Raw genomic sequence first — 16,301 nt, 5'->3', positions numbered from 1 at the left:
TTGCTAGGTAAGTCAGTGGACGAGACTTTGTGAAATCAGCATTCCCCGGGCAATTGAGAGTTTTCTAAAGAAACCTTCAGCCACCATCCCAACAGAAGTGCTGCAGTTTGAAAAGAAGCTAGGGGAGCCAGTCAAAGTACATAATGATGATAAAATCCGAAGGCAAAAATTGCAGCAGCAAATGACAGCTAATACAAATGAAGCAGTAGACGCTAAAAGTAATACAGCAAAGACCATGCCATGTTTTGATATCATCACTAATAAAACTAGTTTGGAACTGGGAGCTGCTCTGTCTAAACTAACGGTACAAGGAGCATTGTCTCGGGCCACAAGGGAGCCCTCTCACATCAGAAAAGCGAAGAACTCTGATCTCCCTCCTCTTGAACACGTCTTTGCCGAAGGCCTCTACTTTACTCTGACAGATGTTGTCCTGCTGCCATGCATTCATGCTTTCTTGGTAAGCAATCCATGTCGGTACCTTATACAGTATAAGATCATTGTTCCAGTGAAAAAGACACTGTAAGATATTCAAGGTATACTTTTATTTTATGGCAGCTCTGTAGATCAGTCTGTCACTTTCAGCTGTCAATATGTCATTGCTGCTTCAGCTAGTCTAGTGCTAAGAATTAGTACAGGCTCACTTTGAGCTTGCCTCAGTGCCCTCCATCTCCCCACTGACAGACAATGAAAAGCAGGCTATGTACATCTCGCACATCCTTTTTGAATAAAGAGGTACCCCCTCCCTTAAAGTGATCCTGACACTAAAAAACAACTTTTCAAAATATTAGATAAAAGTTACCCATTGGTCGTGTTCACCAAAAGGTTCACTTTTGTAAGTAATTGTTACCTGAAATCCCTAAACTGGACTGTTTTGCCAACCTGACTGTCCCTTTTTAACTTGTCAGTAACAGCTTCTAATGCTAACACAGTACTGCTGCACAAATATGGCAGCCCCTTCATAGAGGAACATGGGCGATCTGATAATTTGACAATTTAAAAACATCAGGAAGTACTTTTATGGCAAAAATATAAAGCTCATGCAATGACAATTTTATTTAAAAGCAGTTTAATTTCAGGAGTTACTATCTATATGTCAGTTTAACATTTCTATGATGTTCATAATGTTGGGGATACATGCATGTTTTCCTCAATGTTTTTAACTTATATTTACATATTCTCTTTCACCACTGGGCGCAGAGTGTACATGGATATGACCCTCCCAGTTACAGGGGCTTCTGGTTAAGCCCACATTTAAATGGCAAGCCTTTAAAGGGGTGGTTCGCCCTTTAAATTTACCTTTAATAAGATGTAGTTGCAATTTCAGCAATCTGGTTGCTATGATCCAAATAACCCTAGTAACCATTGATAAGATTGAGACTGGAATATGAATGGAAGAGGCCATGAAAAGAAATATGAGTAATAAAAAGTGTCCAGAACAATACATTTGTAGCCTTACAGAGCATTTGTTTTTTAGGTGGGGTCAGTGACTCCCATTTGAAAGCTGGAGTCAAAAGAAAAAGGCAAATAATTAAAAAGCTATAAAAAATAAATTCTGAAGACCAATTGAAAAGTCGCTTAGTATTGGCCAATCTATAGCATACTAGAAGTTAGAGTAACGGTGAACCACCCCTTTAATAAGAACAGATGACAAGCAGGCAAAGGGTATTTTGACTGTGTTTAAAGCACCATCTTTGCCATAGACATCCAGGACTGATTTCTTTTTTTTTTTTTGTTCTTACTTGATGCTGATACGAAAAACTATACTTCAAAATGTACATAAAAAAGTCTGCTTTATAAGTAATTATTACTTGAAGCCCCAAAACCTGACTGGTTTTCCAACCTGACTGTCCCTTTTTAATCTGTCCGATTTTCTAACACTTGTGCAGTACTGCAGCAACAAACATGGCAGCCCCCTCATACAGGAACAATGCAAAGACAATGTTATGATAGTTGTTTAAAAACCGGTTTAATTCTGGTGTCAGTATCTCTTTAAAGAAGACAAAATATCTTTTTGAGAAACAACAGGATTGTGTTCCGCTTTGCCCTTGCTCAATTTAGAAGGCTGACAGAGAAAGGCTGTGAGAGACCGTTTCTGTTTTGGATAAGGCGGATAGCTTTGTTATATTCAGGTCAGTTGTTGAGATAAAAATCTCATGTAAATATATGCAACGGAAAGCTGTGTCTGTGTTCTGTCTGTTGGAGGTGTCATACCAACTTGATCATATCATTTGGTTATATGGTTTCTAGAAGTATCATTTTACAGGATACTTGGGACACATCTTATCAATCCTCGCAGGTTATCTCACCGGGACTTGGACTGACATGTCTATAATTGCATTCCGCTGCCAGTGCAGACAGTAAGACTCCAAACTTACACCTGAATCTGTCTACTTTTTTTTCTCTAATAATTACTGACTTCTGATATCAAAAGTTCAGGTGGAAGGATGTCTTGGTTTTCAGTAGAAAGGATTGTCATTTTGGAATTTTTTCCAGCCATTGGAGTTAGTCATATGGCAGTGCCACACAAGAAGATTTTGTCCCACTACATTTTTGTAACCAAATAACCTGAAGTTTCCCTTTTTGTCATCACCAATAACAACTACTTTAACTATTTCTCGGGCAATGTATGCCTGAAAATGATGTAGTATGCTTATGTGCACTTAAATTAGTAAAGCCTTCAGATTATTATTGATTTTGTTTAGCCAATAGGGTAAAATACCTGTCCAAGCAGGGGCCAGCAATGTAGTTGCCAACTGAAATATCCTTAAATGTAGCCCCTGGCCCACCTATTTTATCCCTCAACCTGGCCAGATCTTGCCCTTTCCCTTCCCTGATCTACTCCTGATCCACCTTCTAGCTCTTTGTTAAAGGAACAGTAACACCAAAAAATGAAAGTTTTCTAAAGTAATGAAAGTATATTGTTCTGGAGTCCTGCACTGGTTTAACTGGCGTGTTTTCTTCAGAAACACAACTATAGTTTATATAAACAAGCTGCTGTGTAGCCATGGGGGCAGCCATTTGAAGCTGAAAAAAGCAAAATTGCACAGGATACACAGCAGATAAAAGATAAGTGCTGTCGCATACAATGGGATTCTTCAGAACGTATCTGTTATCTACTATGTCTCCTGTGCTTGAATGGCTGCCCCCATGGCTACACAGCAGCTTTTTATATAAACTATTGTTGGTTTTCTGAAGTAAACATACTTCTTTTGCCAGTGCAGGGCAACACTACATTATATTGTCTATTCTTTAAAACAATTTCATTTTTTGGTGTTACTGTTCCTTTAAGCCATTGCTGCGCCCATTGATGTCACCTGCCTCCTTGTCAATCCCCATTTACATTATGGCACTCCCCCTTTTGTCACCACTTTTAGCCAGCCATTAAAAGATATTGAAAAGCTGGCAACCCTATCAAGTAATTGGCCTGCCATCACTTATAACCTTATAGACCTTTTACACCTTTTTTGTCCATTTTCATAGATTTTGCAAAAATATATGATACAGTGATTATATAATTTTTTTTCTCTACACTTGTCTCTTGGTCTCTGTGCTGCTATATGGTCATAGAAAACTGGCTACAATATCATGTACATAGGGCAGCTGTCACATTACATTCTCACAGTAAAACCCACCAACTTGTTGTTCTTTCCTATGTCATTTTTTGAAGTGTATTTATCAATTGGTGAACGTTCGAGTTCACCATTTGATAAATACACTCGTAAAAAATCTCATAGGACTCAATAGAAAGTGGGTACATTTTTCTGTGGTGAGCTCTAATCTCACATTTTGATCCATCTGCCCCTTAGTGTTGATAAATGCCCGGCGACAAATCTCCTCTTCTTCGGGCGACTAATCTCCCCAAACTGCCTCCCCTGCTTTCCTGCCAGCTAAAATGTAAATTGCCGGTGGGATTGCACTCAGAGCCATTCGTTTTCCGAAGTCGCCCAAAGTTGCTTCGGCATATACTTTGTTTTATGTTTAATGTGTTGTAAAACAATAAAAATTTTACCTTTAAAAAAATATATATATATATACTGATTCTTGCAGCTTAGTTGGGATTGAGTACAAGGTACTGTTTTATTATTACAGAAAAAAAGAAACCACTTTTAAAAATTTGAAGTATTTGATTAAAATGTCATCTATGGGAGATGGCCTTCTCATAATTGGAAGCTTTCTGGATAATGGGTTTCCTTATAATGAATTCCATACTTCTAAATGGCAGTTAGTGGATATTTTTATAATATTTGGGACAGACTTTGCTTCTCAAAATATTTGCTTAGCTGGTTATTTGATGGAGCACAGTTAAAGGGGTGGTTCACCTTTATGGTAATTTTTAGTATGTTATAGAATGCCCGATTCTAAGCAACTCTTCAATTGGTTTTGATCATTTATTTTTTATAATTTTATAATTATTTGCCTTTTTCTTCTGACTCTTTGTAGCTTTCAAATGGGTCGCTGACCCCTTCTAAAAAGCAAATGCTCTGGAAGGCTAAAAATGTATTGTTATTCCTAATTTTTATTACTCATCTTTCTATTCAGGCCCACTCATTCATATTCCTGTCTCTAATTCAAATCAGTGCATGGTTGCTAGGGTCATTTGAACCCTAGCAACCACAATGCTGAAATCGCAAACTGGAGAGCTGCTGAATAAAAAGCTAAATAACTCAAAAACCACAAATAATAATAAATGAAAACAAATTGCAAATTGTTTCAGAATATTACTCTCTACATCATTCTAAAAGTTATTTAAAGATATGCCTGGGTTTTTTCACGTGCTCTCAGATATGAAATGAGTTCCCATTGCCTCATTATTTTCTGACTAGCTGGTTATTCATTAGTGGAACTATACTTTGTCATTTAAACCGTTTCTGCCTCAGTCCATGTTAATATTCTGCAGGTAGTCCAGTATTATGTTGTTTCGACAGCAGTATAATTGCACACAATCTTTTTTCAAATAAATCACATTCTGAATTACATCAATGTTTATTTTGCTAAGCATGGAATATTTCCTTATAGGGACTTCTTTAGTGAAACCCAGATGTATAAAGCCACTGAACATAAATTCTTTTAAGGGTCATTTTCCATATAAAATAACTATTTAGCTTCCAACAAAGGCTACAACAATGCATAGTTCTGTGTCCATCTATGTCCATTATGAGAACAGTGCCATAAGGACAAAACATATAAATGATTTATACTGTCTATTGATCCATTGTTTTGTTTTTGTGTTTTTTTTTAAAGGTTGCTCTCAGTAACGTGGCAGAAGAGAAATGCGCTGAGCTTCCCCTTATTGCTGCTTGGTATAAAAGGGTGCAGCAGGTACCTGGGGTGAGATTTGCTGCAAGCATGTGTAACATAACGTTTCTTGATATTCTGTGTGAGAATGCAAAGCCGCAAAAAATGCTTTCTACTTTCGACTCTGAAACAGAAGAAAAGGAAATTCAAGACAGTAACTTTGTAGGTGGACCAAGGCCAACAATGACAAAACTGAAGGTAAGCTATTTGCTTTCATTCTGCTGCTTTTTCAGCATGAGCTCAGTGAACAGGGGCTATGATGAACATACTTTGTGCAGGGGTGTAACTACAGGAAGCAGACCCTGTGGTTGCAGGGGGGGGGCAGGAGTGCAGAGGGCCCAGTGAGGCCCTAATTAATGAGCAAATTCAATATATCTTGGTAGACCAGATCAATTTACCAATATGTTTGGGTCCTAAAGAATTTGTTGTGGGGCCCAGCAGCATCTAGTTACACCGCTGACCGTGTGTTTATTATTTAAATTATGAATTCAGGTGTTTTTTTTTGCCATTTCTTGCACTAAGCACAAAAAACGAAAACATTTCCACTGGTACTTCATAATAGCAAAACATTAAGATGCATTTTAAACTTGAAGAATAGATAGCATACATGTTTGACACCACTCCTTTGCATCTATACATAGCAGTCATGCAGAGCATACGTTTTATGGTACATGTATGGAATTAGTTATACAGAAACCTGTTATCCAGAAAGCTCCGAATTACAGAAGGGCTGTCTCCCATAGACTCCATTATAATCAAATAATCCAGGTTTTTAAAAATGATTTATTTTTTCTCTGTAATAATAAAACAGTATATTGTATGTGATCCAAACTAAGATATAATTAGTCCTTATGGGAAGCAAAACCAGCCTATTGGGTTTATTTCATGTTTATGAGATTTTCTTGTAGACTTAAGTGTCAGGAATGCCAGGAGGGTAGGAGCCACTGGAGAAGAGCTTAGCAGTTAAAACTGCTTTAGTGTACAGCAGGAGCTCACAGGTGGTAGCAGGCCGTGTTAGAGTAGAGAAGAATCCGTAGACAGGCAGAGATCGAAGGGCAGGCGGAGTTCAAGCAAACCAGAAACAGGCCGAGGTCAGAAGGCAGGCGGAGTACAAGCGGTAGTCAAAACAAGCAGGGTCGATAGGCAGGCAGAAGTCAAGCGGTGGTCAGAAACGGGCCGAGGTCAAAATCCAGGAATCAAGTTCAAAGAGAGGTACAACAGCAAAGGTTCAGGAGCAAGGAAAATAATCACCAAGCGCTGTTTGCTTTTTTCGACAAGGATAAATAGGGACAGATTGGCGCCAAACGTAAGGACGCAGCGTCAGGACGCCGTGCGTCAACTTTAGCGCGCCCGCGACCGTCGCGACGTGCGCGCGCCCGAATGAACGGACGCGCGCCCGCGCAAAGACGCGGGCGCCTGAAACAGACGCCAAGGATGCGCAGAACCCTGCACACCCCTGCGCCTGCGCCCACGAGAAGACTGAGCTGCGACCAAAGGTACCTTACATTGCCCCCCCCTGAGGGGCGGCCTCAGGACGTCAAAAGCAGGCTTGTCAGGATATTTCCTATGAAAGGCTGTGGTTAACCTCGGAGCATGAACATTGTTCTTTGGTTCCCAGGAATTCTCTTCATTTGGAAAACCTTTCCACTTGACGAGGTACTGCAACCTTCTGCCACGAACTCTGGAGTCCAAGATCTTTTCCACTTCAAACTCAGCCTCGCCTTGACAAGAGATAACTGGAGGAGGTGGAGACACACGACCTGGAAAGATGTTAGGCACAAATTTTTAAGCAGAGCAGCATGAAACACAGGATATACTTTAAGAGAGTCAGGAAGTTCTAATTCAAAGGACACAGGATTAATGACCCTCTTGATAACGAATGGACCCAGAAACTTTGGAGCCAACTTCTTGGAAGGAGTAGCGAGCCGAAGATTCAAAGAAGAGAGCCAAACCTTGTCACCACTCTTGAATTCAGGATCCTTCCCTCGTTTTCTGTCTGCGAAAGTTTTGAAATTTTGTTGAGCCTTACTTATCTGTTCCTTCAAAAAAGACGTATTTTGTTTAAGAAACTCCAAACGATCTTGTAATGCAGGAAGGGTCACCTCAGAAAGGACATCTGGAAACATGATAGGATGAAAACCCAGATTAGAAAAGAAAGGAGTCTGGCCAGTAGAAGAGTGCATAGAATTATTATAACAGAACTCAGCACATGGAAGAAGTGACACCCAATTGTCCTGCAAATAGGAAGAAAAAGTACGAATGTATTGCTCCAGCGTCTGATTAGTCCTCTCGGTCTGCCCATTGGTCTGTGGGTGATAGGCTGAAGAGCGAGACAAAGAGATACCAAGGGATTTACACAACACAGTCCAAAACCTAGATGTGAATTGGGGTACCGCGATCAGAAATAATTTCTTTAGGAAGACCATGTAATTTAACTATTTCTTTAATGAACACATCCGCAGTCATGGCAGCAGAGGGGAGCCGGGGAAGAGGAATAAAATGTGCCATCTTGGTAAGGCGATCGACAACCACAAAAATAGTATTACAGCCATTGGATGGAGGCAGTTCAACGATAAAATCCATGGAAATAGAACTCCAAGGTCTCTCAGGAAGGGGTAAGGGACGGAGAAGACCCACAGGTTTGTTGCAAGAAGACTTGGATCTAGCACAGGACTCACACGATCGCACATAAGCAGTGCATTCTTTATTAACGAGGGCCACCAAAAAAAACGTCTGGCCAATTCTAAGGTCTTTCGAATACCAGTGTGCCCAGCTAAAGGATGATCGTGAACTATTCTCAAGGCCTCCACCCGAAGATTTGGTGGAACCACCAACTTATTGTTCCTCAAAAGTAAATCATCTTGAGCAAAAATATCTTCAACACCAGGGTAATCTGTTGGAGCTTGAGGAACCTTCTTTAGACGATCAATAAAAGAAGACTGCAGAAGTAAAAAATGTCCAGACTGAAGAATTGTATCAGGAACCATGGACACCTTCTCCACCGGAAAAACTCTGGACAGGGCATCAGCCTTTGCATTTTTGGCCCCAGGTTTGTAAGTTATATGAAATTGGAAACGAGAGAAAAAGAGTGCCCATCTAGCTTGACGAGGATTTAAACGCTTTGCAGATCTTAAGTATTCCAGATTCTTATGGTCAGTGAAAATGATAAAAGGATGGACAGCTCCTTCCAATAAATGACGCCACTCTACCAAAGCACCTTTAATCGCCAACAACTCACGATCTCCAACATCATAGTTCCTTTCAGTAGGAGTTAACTTCTTAGAGAAGAACGCTACCGGATGTAAGTTGTCTTTGGGGCCAGCTCGCTGTGAAAGAATTGCTCCAATAGCTACCTCAGAGGCGTCCACTTCAAGAACGAAAGGTTTGGAAACATCGGAATGGACTAAAATGGGAGCAGAAATAAAAAGTCTTTTAAGAAGTTCAAAGGCTTGTTGAGCAATTGGGGACCAGGAAAATTTAATTTTACAACTTGTAAGATCTGTGAGAGGTTTGATGATGGAAGAGAATTTATTGATAAACCTTCTATAAAAATTTGCGAATCCCACAAAACGTTGAACCCCTTTTCGGTCATTCGGGGGTGGCCAGTTAATAATCGCCTCAACTTTCTTAGTGTCCATCTTGAAACCTTGACTAGAAACTCGGAATCCTAGAAATTCAATGTGAGATCTCTCAAACTCACACTTAGAAGCTTTGGCGTAGAGAAGATGTTTCCTAAGACGAAGCAGAACCTCCCTCACATGAGAACGATGATCTTCTAAAGAATTGGAAAAAACAAGAATATCATCCAGGTATACGATGACAAATTGATCCAGTAAGTCATGAAAAATATCGTTGATAAAATATTGAAACGTGGCAGGAGCGTTACAAAGGCCAAAGGGCATGACGGTGTATTCAAAATGACCATATCGGGAACGAAAGGCAGTCTTCCATTCGTCCCCTTCACGTATTCGAATCAGATTGTAAGCACCCCTCAAGTCTAACTTAGAAAAAACTGTAGCACGACCAAGTCTTTGAAAAAGATCAGAAATGAGCGGCAACGGGTAACGATTCTTAATTGTCACCTTGTTGAGTTCACGAAAGTCAATGCAGGGTCTTAGGGAGTGGTCTTTTTTCTCGACAAAAAAAATACCTGCACCGGCAGGAGAGGAAGAATGACGTATGAAGCCTTTAGCCAGATTCTCATCAATATAGTCCTTCAAAGTAGCTAACTCAGGCTCAGATAAAGGATATATTCTTCCAAAAGGGATGGATGCGCCAGGGAGAAGATCGATCGGGCAATCATAACTCCTATGGGGAGGAAGTGAGTCAGCCGCTTTCTTGTTAAAGACATCAGCGAATTCATGGTAGACTTGTGGGACAAATTGGAGAAGTTCATCATCGGAAATGGTTGCACCCAGCATCTTTGGAGGAAAACAATTCAAACGACAGTAATCCGAGTTGAAGAAAACTGTTCCAGCCTGCCAGTCAATAGTTGGATTATGACCCCTCAACCAGGGAATGCCAAGAATTACGGGAAAAAGAAGGTTTTCCATCACATCAAACTTTATTAACTCAGAGTGACCTCTTAAAGAAGAAGCAAAAATATATGGGGTTTCTTGCGAAACAGAACCAGAAGAAACAAAATTACCATCAGCCATTTTAACAGGTATTGGCTGGGCCTTGGAAATAAAAGGAATCTTGTATTGACTCGCGAAGTCTTGGTTTATGAAGCACCCACAAGCTCCGGAGTCGATTACGGCATCCACCTCAATCTTTCTTTGGTTCCACTGCAAAGAGAGACGTAGAAGAACATAAGACTGGAGAGAGGGAACCAAGGGAGTATTAGAAGATTGCTGTGAGAGGAAATTACCATTGGGTCGAGTGGGGCAATTCCTTAACAAATGTCCAGAAAGACCGCAGTATAGACATAAATTTAGCCGTCTTCGTCGCAGTCTTTCCTCCGTGGACAGGGTCTTGCGTACCACCCCGATTTGCATGGGCTCGCCATCAGAAGAAGGAGAAACAAGGACTGGAGGAGGAGCTGTAGGAAGCACCCATTCATGGCCCCATGCCTGACTTGGCATACTGGACCCTCTTTCCTGACGTCTCTCCCTTAATCTTCTGTCAATCTGGATGGCAAGAAGAATCAACTCTTCCAAAGAACCAGGAAGACCCACTCTAGCCAACTCATCCCTGAGTTGATCGGACAAACCCTTGCGAAACTGATGCCGGAGGGCCCTGTCATTCCACAAGGTGTCTGGTGCCCAACAACGAAAGTCCGTCACGTATTCTTCCACAGGTCTACGGAGTTGACGTAAATTACTGATAGCCGCTTCAGCAGTCTCTACTTTATGAGGATCCTCATAGATCTTGGATAACGCCTGGATAAAGGAATCAGTGGAGGCAAGAAGAGGGCTATTCTGTTCCAACAAACGATGGGCCCAGGCTTGTGGTTGTCCTTGCAAAAGGGAAATCATAACCCCCACTCGGATTTGATCTGTGGCATGAGAGTGGGGCTTGAGGGTAAAGAGGAGGCGACAACCATTAATAAAAGTTCTAAAAGTCTTAGGATCGCCAGAAAACTTGTCGGGCATCGCTACCTTGGGTTCCCCATGTGATGCACTAGCAGCTGCAGTTCCCGAATCCGACTGTCCTGAAGAGGAAGGAGGCGAGGCAGCAGTGGACATCCGAATGTCTTGAAGTTGTTCTTGGACATTCTGATAGTCTCCCCGAAGATCCCTCACAACGTGGGTCAGAGCAGCAATCTGTTGAGACAGATCGACTAGAGTTGGCAACTCTTCTGATGGCTCCATTCTGGCTTGGTGATTCTGTCAGGAATGCCAGGAGGGTAGGAGCCACTGGAGAAGAGCTTAGCAGTTAAAACTGCTTTAGTGTACAGCAGGAGCTCACAGGTGGTAGCAGGCCGTGTTAGAGTAGAGAAGAATCCGTAGACAGGCAGAGATCGAAGGGCAGGCGGAGTTCAAGCAAACCAGAAACAGGCCGAGGTCAGAAGGCAGGCGGAGTACAAGCGGTAGTCAAAACAAGCAGGGTCGATAGGCAGGCAGAAGTCAAGCGGTGGTCAGAAACGGGCCGAGGTCAAAATCCAGGAATCAAGTTCAAAGAGAGGTACAACAGCAAAGGTTCAGGAGCAAGGAAAATAATCACCAAGCGCTGTTTGCTTTTTTCGACAAGGATAAATAGGGACAGATTGGCGCCAAACGTAAGGACGCAGCGTCAGGACGCCGTGCGTCAACTTTAGCGCGCCCGCGACCGTCGCGACGCGCGCGCGCCCGAATGAACGGACGCGCGCCCGCGCAAAGACGCGGGCGCCGGAAACAGACGCCAAGGATGCGCAGAACCCTGCACACCCCTGCGCCTGCGCCCACGAGAAGACTGAGCTGCGACCAAAGGTACCTTACATTAAGATATGAAGATCCAAATTACGGAAATATCCATTATCCAGAAAACCCCAGATCCCGAGCATGCTGGATAATAGGTCCCATACTTGTACATGCCTCCCCTTTAAAAAACAGATTTGAGATCAACTCTCATTTACCTAGGTGTTTCTGACATTCTAGTAGGATAGCTTAGGGTCAGGGCACACGCTCAGATTCGGAAAGATTAGTCGCCCGGCAACAAATCTTCTCTTCTTTGGGTTGACTAATCTCCCCGAATCTGAGATTGGCACTCGCTTCATTTCCCAAAGTTGCTAGAAGTTTCTCGTGAGGCACTTCGGGCGACTTTGGAAAACGAAGAGCTCCGAGTGCCATCCCGCTGGCGATTTACATTCTAGCCTGTGGAAGGCAGTTCAGGGAGATTAGTCGCCCCGAAGAAGAGAATATTTGTCATCCCGCGACTAAACTCCCCCGAATCTGAGCGTGTGCCCTGGCCCTAATACAACCTTTTTTTTCAAGTGCTTGGTAAGAGGCTCTGAGCAAACATTGGACCACATAGGAGGGGCCTGTGAACAGAAAAGTCTGAATAACTCTGCTTTAGAGTATGCGTTATTAACCTGATCTTATAAATCAACAGCAGTGCCCATTCCCTTCATTAGAGCATAAATGGATCTGCAAATGGTATATGGAATATTTTAGATCTCTGTCAGTTATCATGAATGTCTCTAGAAATGTATACTTTATATTGATAAAAATATATCACATGGCTTGTTCATTTTTTGCCTTAAGAGTGGGATGGATAACTTCGGAACTGTTTGCAAATAGATCAGTATATACAATATTTTACAATATGTTAGAAAGTAACATTACTTAGTAGAAGTGATGACCATCGAGATAGAGCTGCAGTCCCAGGATGGAATCTTCAGTGAGATAAACTACCTGCCAGCATAATGGAATCGCAAGTCAAGGCGAATGTGGGGGAGGTTTACAAATGCATTTGGTTTAATAAACACAATCTTTTCTTTACTGACAAATGAATGTATCTGTAAGAGCTAAGTGCACACCTACATTTGTTGCCTACATTAACCTTTCCAAGGTTAAAAGGTAACGTTTCCTGGTACATACTGGCTCACTAGGTAATTCTGCTCTATCCATCCAAACTTTATATTGATGTGTTGAGCAAAGTTATTTTAATTTCAGCCTCAGCGAGGTCAGTTGTTTTTCAAAAAAAATCTTTTGCATTTTTTTTTTTGCATCTTTTTGCTATAAACCAGCTGTTGAGTACTGTGTGCATTATATTCTCTTTTCTGATGTAATTTGGCTAAAAGGGATCCTGTCACAGGAAGACATTTTTTTTTCAAAATGCACCAGTTAATAGTGCTCCGCCAGCAGAATTCTGCACTGAAATCCATTTTTTAAAAGAGCAGATTTTTTATATTTAATTTTGAAATTTGGCTATCTGACACCTCGGCAGAAAGATTTGTTTGCTAAAATTGTTTGCTAAATAAATAGTAAAGTGAATTATTTGCAATGTAAACAGTGTAATTTAGAAATAAAAACTAAACCAAAAAAATCATGTTAGAATCCCTTTAAACTGTAAACATAGTAAGGCACATTTTAAATTTAGAATTCCTATTAGAGAGTTTTAACTAATTTCTGCTTTTTTTTAAGAAGAAAAATAAAAGGAGTGTTTCTTGTAAGGCTAAACATTTCATAGGGAGGCTACAAGCCATTAAATAAAACACTGTATATAACAGTAACAGCAATAACAATATATTTGTAAGTGAAGCACCCCTTTAACAAATAAGACCCTCATACAAATAGCTGGTACTTTGGTTTTTACAAGGAACAACGTAATGCTTTAGTGTCAAGAATATATTTACAAAAGAAAATACAAACTACTAAAACTTTGCCCTGTTGTCTGCAGTGATACGTGATCCCATCTCTGGCTGTCTTTGAGTAATGAACCAAGTGCATCTGGCTTATTTTGTCCAACTGATCTCAATTTTACCCAATATAAGGTTTGGGCCTCACCAATTCTTTAGTCGCCAGTGGTTTTACACCTTTGGTTTATATATTAATCATGAATCTATGCTATGGTCATTCTATTCATCCCATTTCTCCATCTTGAAATCTTACTTTGCTCTGTTCTTGCCTCAGGAACTTGGCATTGAAGCAATATTTTCTTCTCATCCATGTCCTTCTTGGGCTATTGATTGGGAAAGCCTACCTGCAGCTGCAAGTCCTGCAGAAGGTAAGGGTTGTTATGTTTACATTGTTACCTTCAATACAGAAATAACAAAATTGGTTTACATTATTAATGGGATTACTGTTTTAAGCCACATATGTCCTTTTTATTAATCATTGTTTGCATTTGCTTTTGTCATATGCTCTATACTTCTAAATATATGAGAGTTCTCAGTGGGTATTGTGAAAAGCAGAGACCTACCGTATATACCCGAGTATAAGCCGAGTTTTTCAGCATTCAAAATGTGCTGAAAAAGTCTACCTCAGCTTATACTCGGGTCAGCGGTACCCGACCCGAGTAGCTGAGATTGCAGTCACTTTTAATCATTCCTATACCAACAGTACACTTGGGGAGAGACTGCAATATCCCACAATGCCCTCTGTTGGTTATATGAAAGAATAACAGTGTGCCCTCTGTTGGTTATATGAAAGAATAACAGTGCACCCTCTGTTGGTTATATGAAAGAATAACAGTTACTGCAATATCACACAGCACCCTCTGTTGGTTATATGAAAGAATAACAGTGACTGCAATATCACACAGCGCCATCTGTTGGTTATATGGAAGAATAACAGTGACTGCAATATCACACAGCGCCATCTGTTGGTTATATGGAAGAATAACAGTGACTGCAATATCACACAGTGCCCTCTGTTGGTTATATGAAAGATTAACAGTGACAGCAATATCACACAGCGCCCTCTGTTGGTTATATGAAAGAATAACAGTGACTGCAATATCACACAGCGCCCTCTGTTGGTTATATGAAAGATTAACAGTGATGACAATATCAAACAGCACCCTCTGCACATGGTAGGGGGCAGTGGGACAATGCACACAGTAATCCATTTGGCAATTCTCTGTCACCATCATCTTTGCAAAGAAGTCCGGTTGATCGCTGGGGGGGTCGCTTTGGCAGAATGTGCGATGCTGGGAGACAGGGCTGTAGTTGTGTCTAGGCTTATACTAGAGTCAATAAGTTTTCCCAGTTTTCGTAGGTAAAATTAGGTACCTCGGCTTATACTCGGGTCGGCTTATACTCGAGTATATACGGTATGTAACTTCTTCAAAGTGCCCTTATTATACTGGTTTAAGGTAAAATACACACCTTATTGACATTATTACAGTTATCTCCCCAATTATGAGAAGACATGGACTGCCTCTCACTTGGATGATCATTTTCCAAACCTCCTTACGCTAGGAAAGTAATTTGACCTCTGTGGGTGAGTAAGCAGATTACTGGGTGTTATGCAGTTCAGCAATTGAGTTATAAGGAGGTAGGGTTACTGGCTGTAGAATGTAGAACAAATAAAATAATGTAAATTGCTGTGGAAATTACCTGGTTTCCTTGTTTTGTCACCAGATAAAGGTCATGTAAATGGGCAATGTTAGACTGGCCCACTGGGATACCAGGAACACTCCCGGTGGGCAGGTACTCCTGCTTCTAAACATTTGGCCTATTTCATGGCCATTCCTTATTTTCTTAACAAAGAGGCTAAATAGATGGAATAATAGATTATAGTATGTAAAGAAAAGCGACTAGGAGAATATAGGTTGAGTGAGGAGAGAAAGAAAATAGTACTGACAGTGGGCCCCTGGTCTAAAGTTTTTTGGTGGGCCCTTGGTGTCCCAGTCTGACACTGTAAATGGGTGCCGCTTCTGTAACAATGGTGGACCAGGATCACTGTCACCAGTATCAGGATCAATTATTCTCCTGTTCTATCTAATACATTTACCCATAGATCCAGAATCAGATTTAGTAGGTTAGTAATAGTTTCTTAGTTAAAAGCAGCTTGGAAGGGCTTAGCAGTTTTTGCATGAGCAGTTAGACATGCTTGTAGGGCTTTGTTTAGACAATGCAAAAAACTGGCTGAATATGGCAAAGCTCATAAACACGCTGCTATAAAAACTTAGGACATATACTTTTAACAAAAGGTTTTTAGATGTACATGATATAAAAAATGTATGTCAGGTCAAATTGATCATTTTCATTTTTGAAGTTACTTGTCCTTTAAATCACACACACAAAAACAAATACAGATCTTTAGTTTCAGTCTTTCTCCTGCACATGTTGCCTAAAAAAGACAACTGAGTGTGTTAAAAGCTTCCTTTTAAAAAGGGGGGGCTTACTTATGGTCTTTGGGAAAAGGAAAAGTCAGTGAGTATTATCTCATTACAAGCTGCATGTTTCCAGGTTACTGATTGGGTTTCTGAGCGATTATTGGGGTAGGATGTACCCTAATTAACTCTTCTTTGCAGATTAATTTCCTTTCTGTTGGCACAAAAGGTTTAGTCTTAAGCTCAAGACATTTCGCCATTGCTGTGGGGAAGAATATAAGGAAAACAGCATGACCACGTGTAGG

The 16,301-nt window shown here is 40.9% G+C and overlaps 1 protein-coding gene across 1 annotated transcript in view; it reads left to right on the top strand.

The window, feature by feature from the left end:
* Positions 1–16,301, top strand: part of gstcd.L (glutathione S-transferase, C-terminal domain containing L homeolog) — a gene marked incomplete at its 5' end in the record, with an annotated part of 69,150 nt that overhangs the window by 7,552 nt on the left and 45,297 nt on the right. The window contains 3 exon segments of the mRNA NM_001093309.1: positions 8–457; positions 5,242–5,493; positions 13,851–13,944. Coding sequence (NP_001086778.1) covers positions 8–457; positions 5,242–5,493; positions 13,851–13,944 — 796 coding nt within the window.

Source organism: Xenopus laevis, chromosome 1L, assembly GCF_017654675.1.
Source record: "Xenopus laevis strain J_2021 chromosome 1L, Xenopus_laevis_v10.1, whole genome shotgun sequence".
Taxonomy (NCBI): domain Eukaryota; kingdom Metazoa; phylum Chordata; class Amphibia; order Anura; family Pipidae; genus Xenopus; species Xenopus laevis.
Note: the sequence above shows the minus strand (reverse complement) of the source record. Positions and strands in the feature narration are given on the sequence as shown.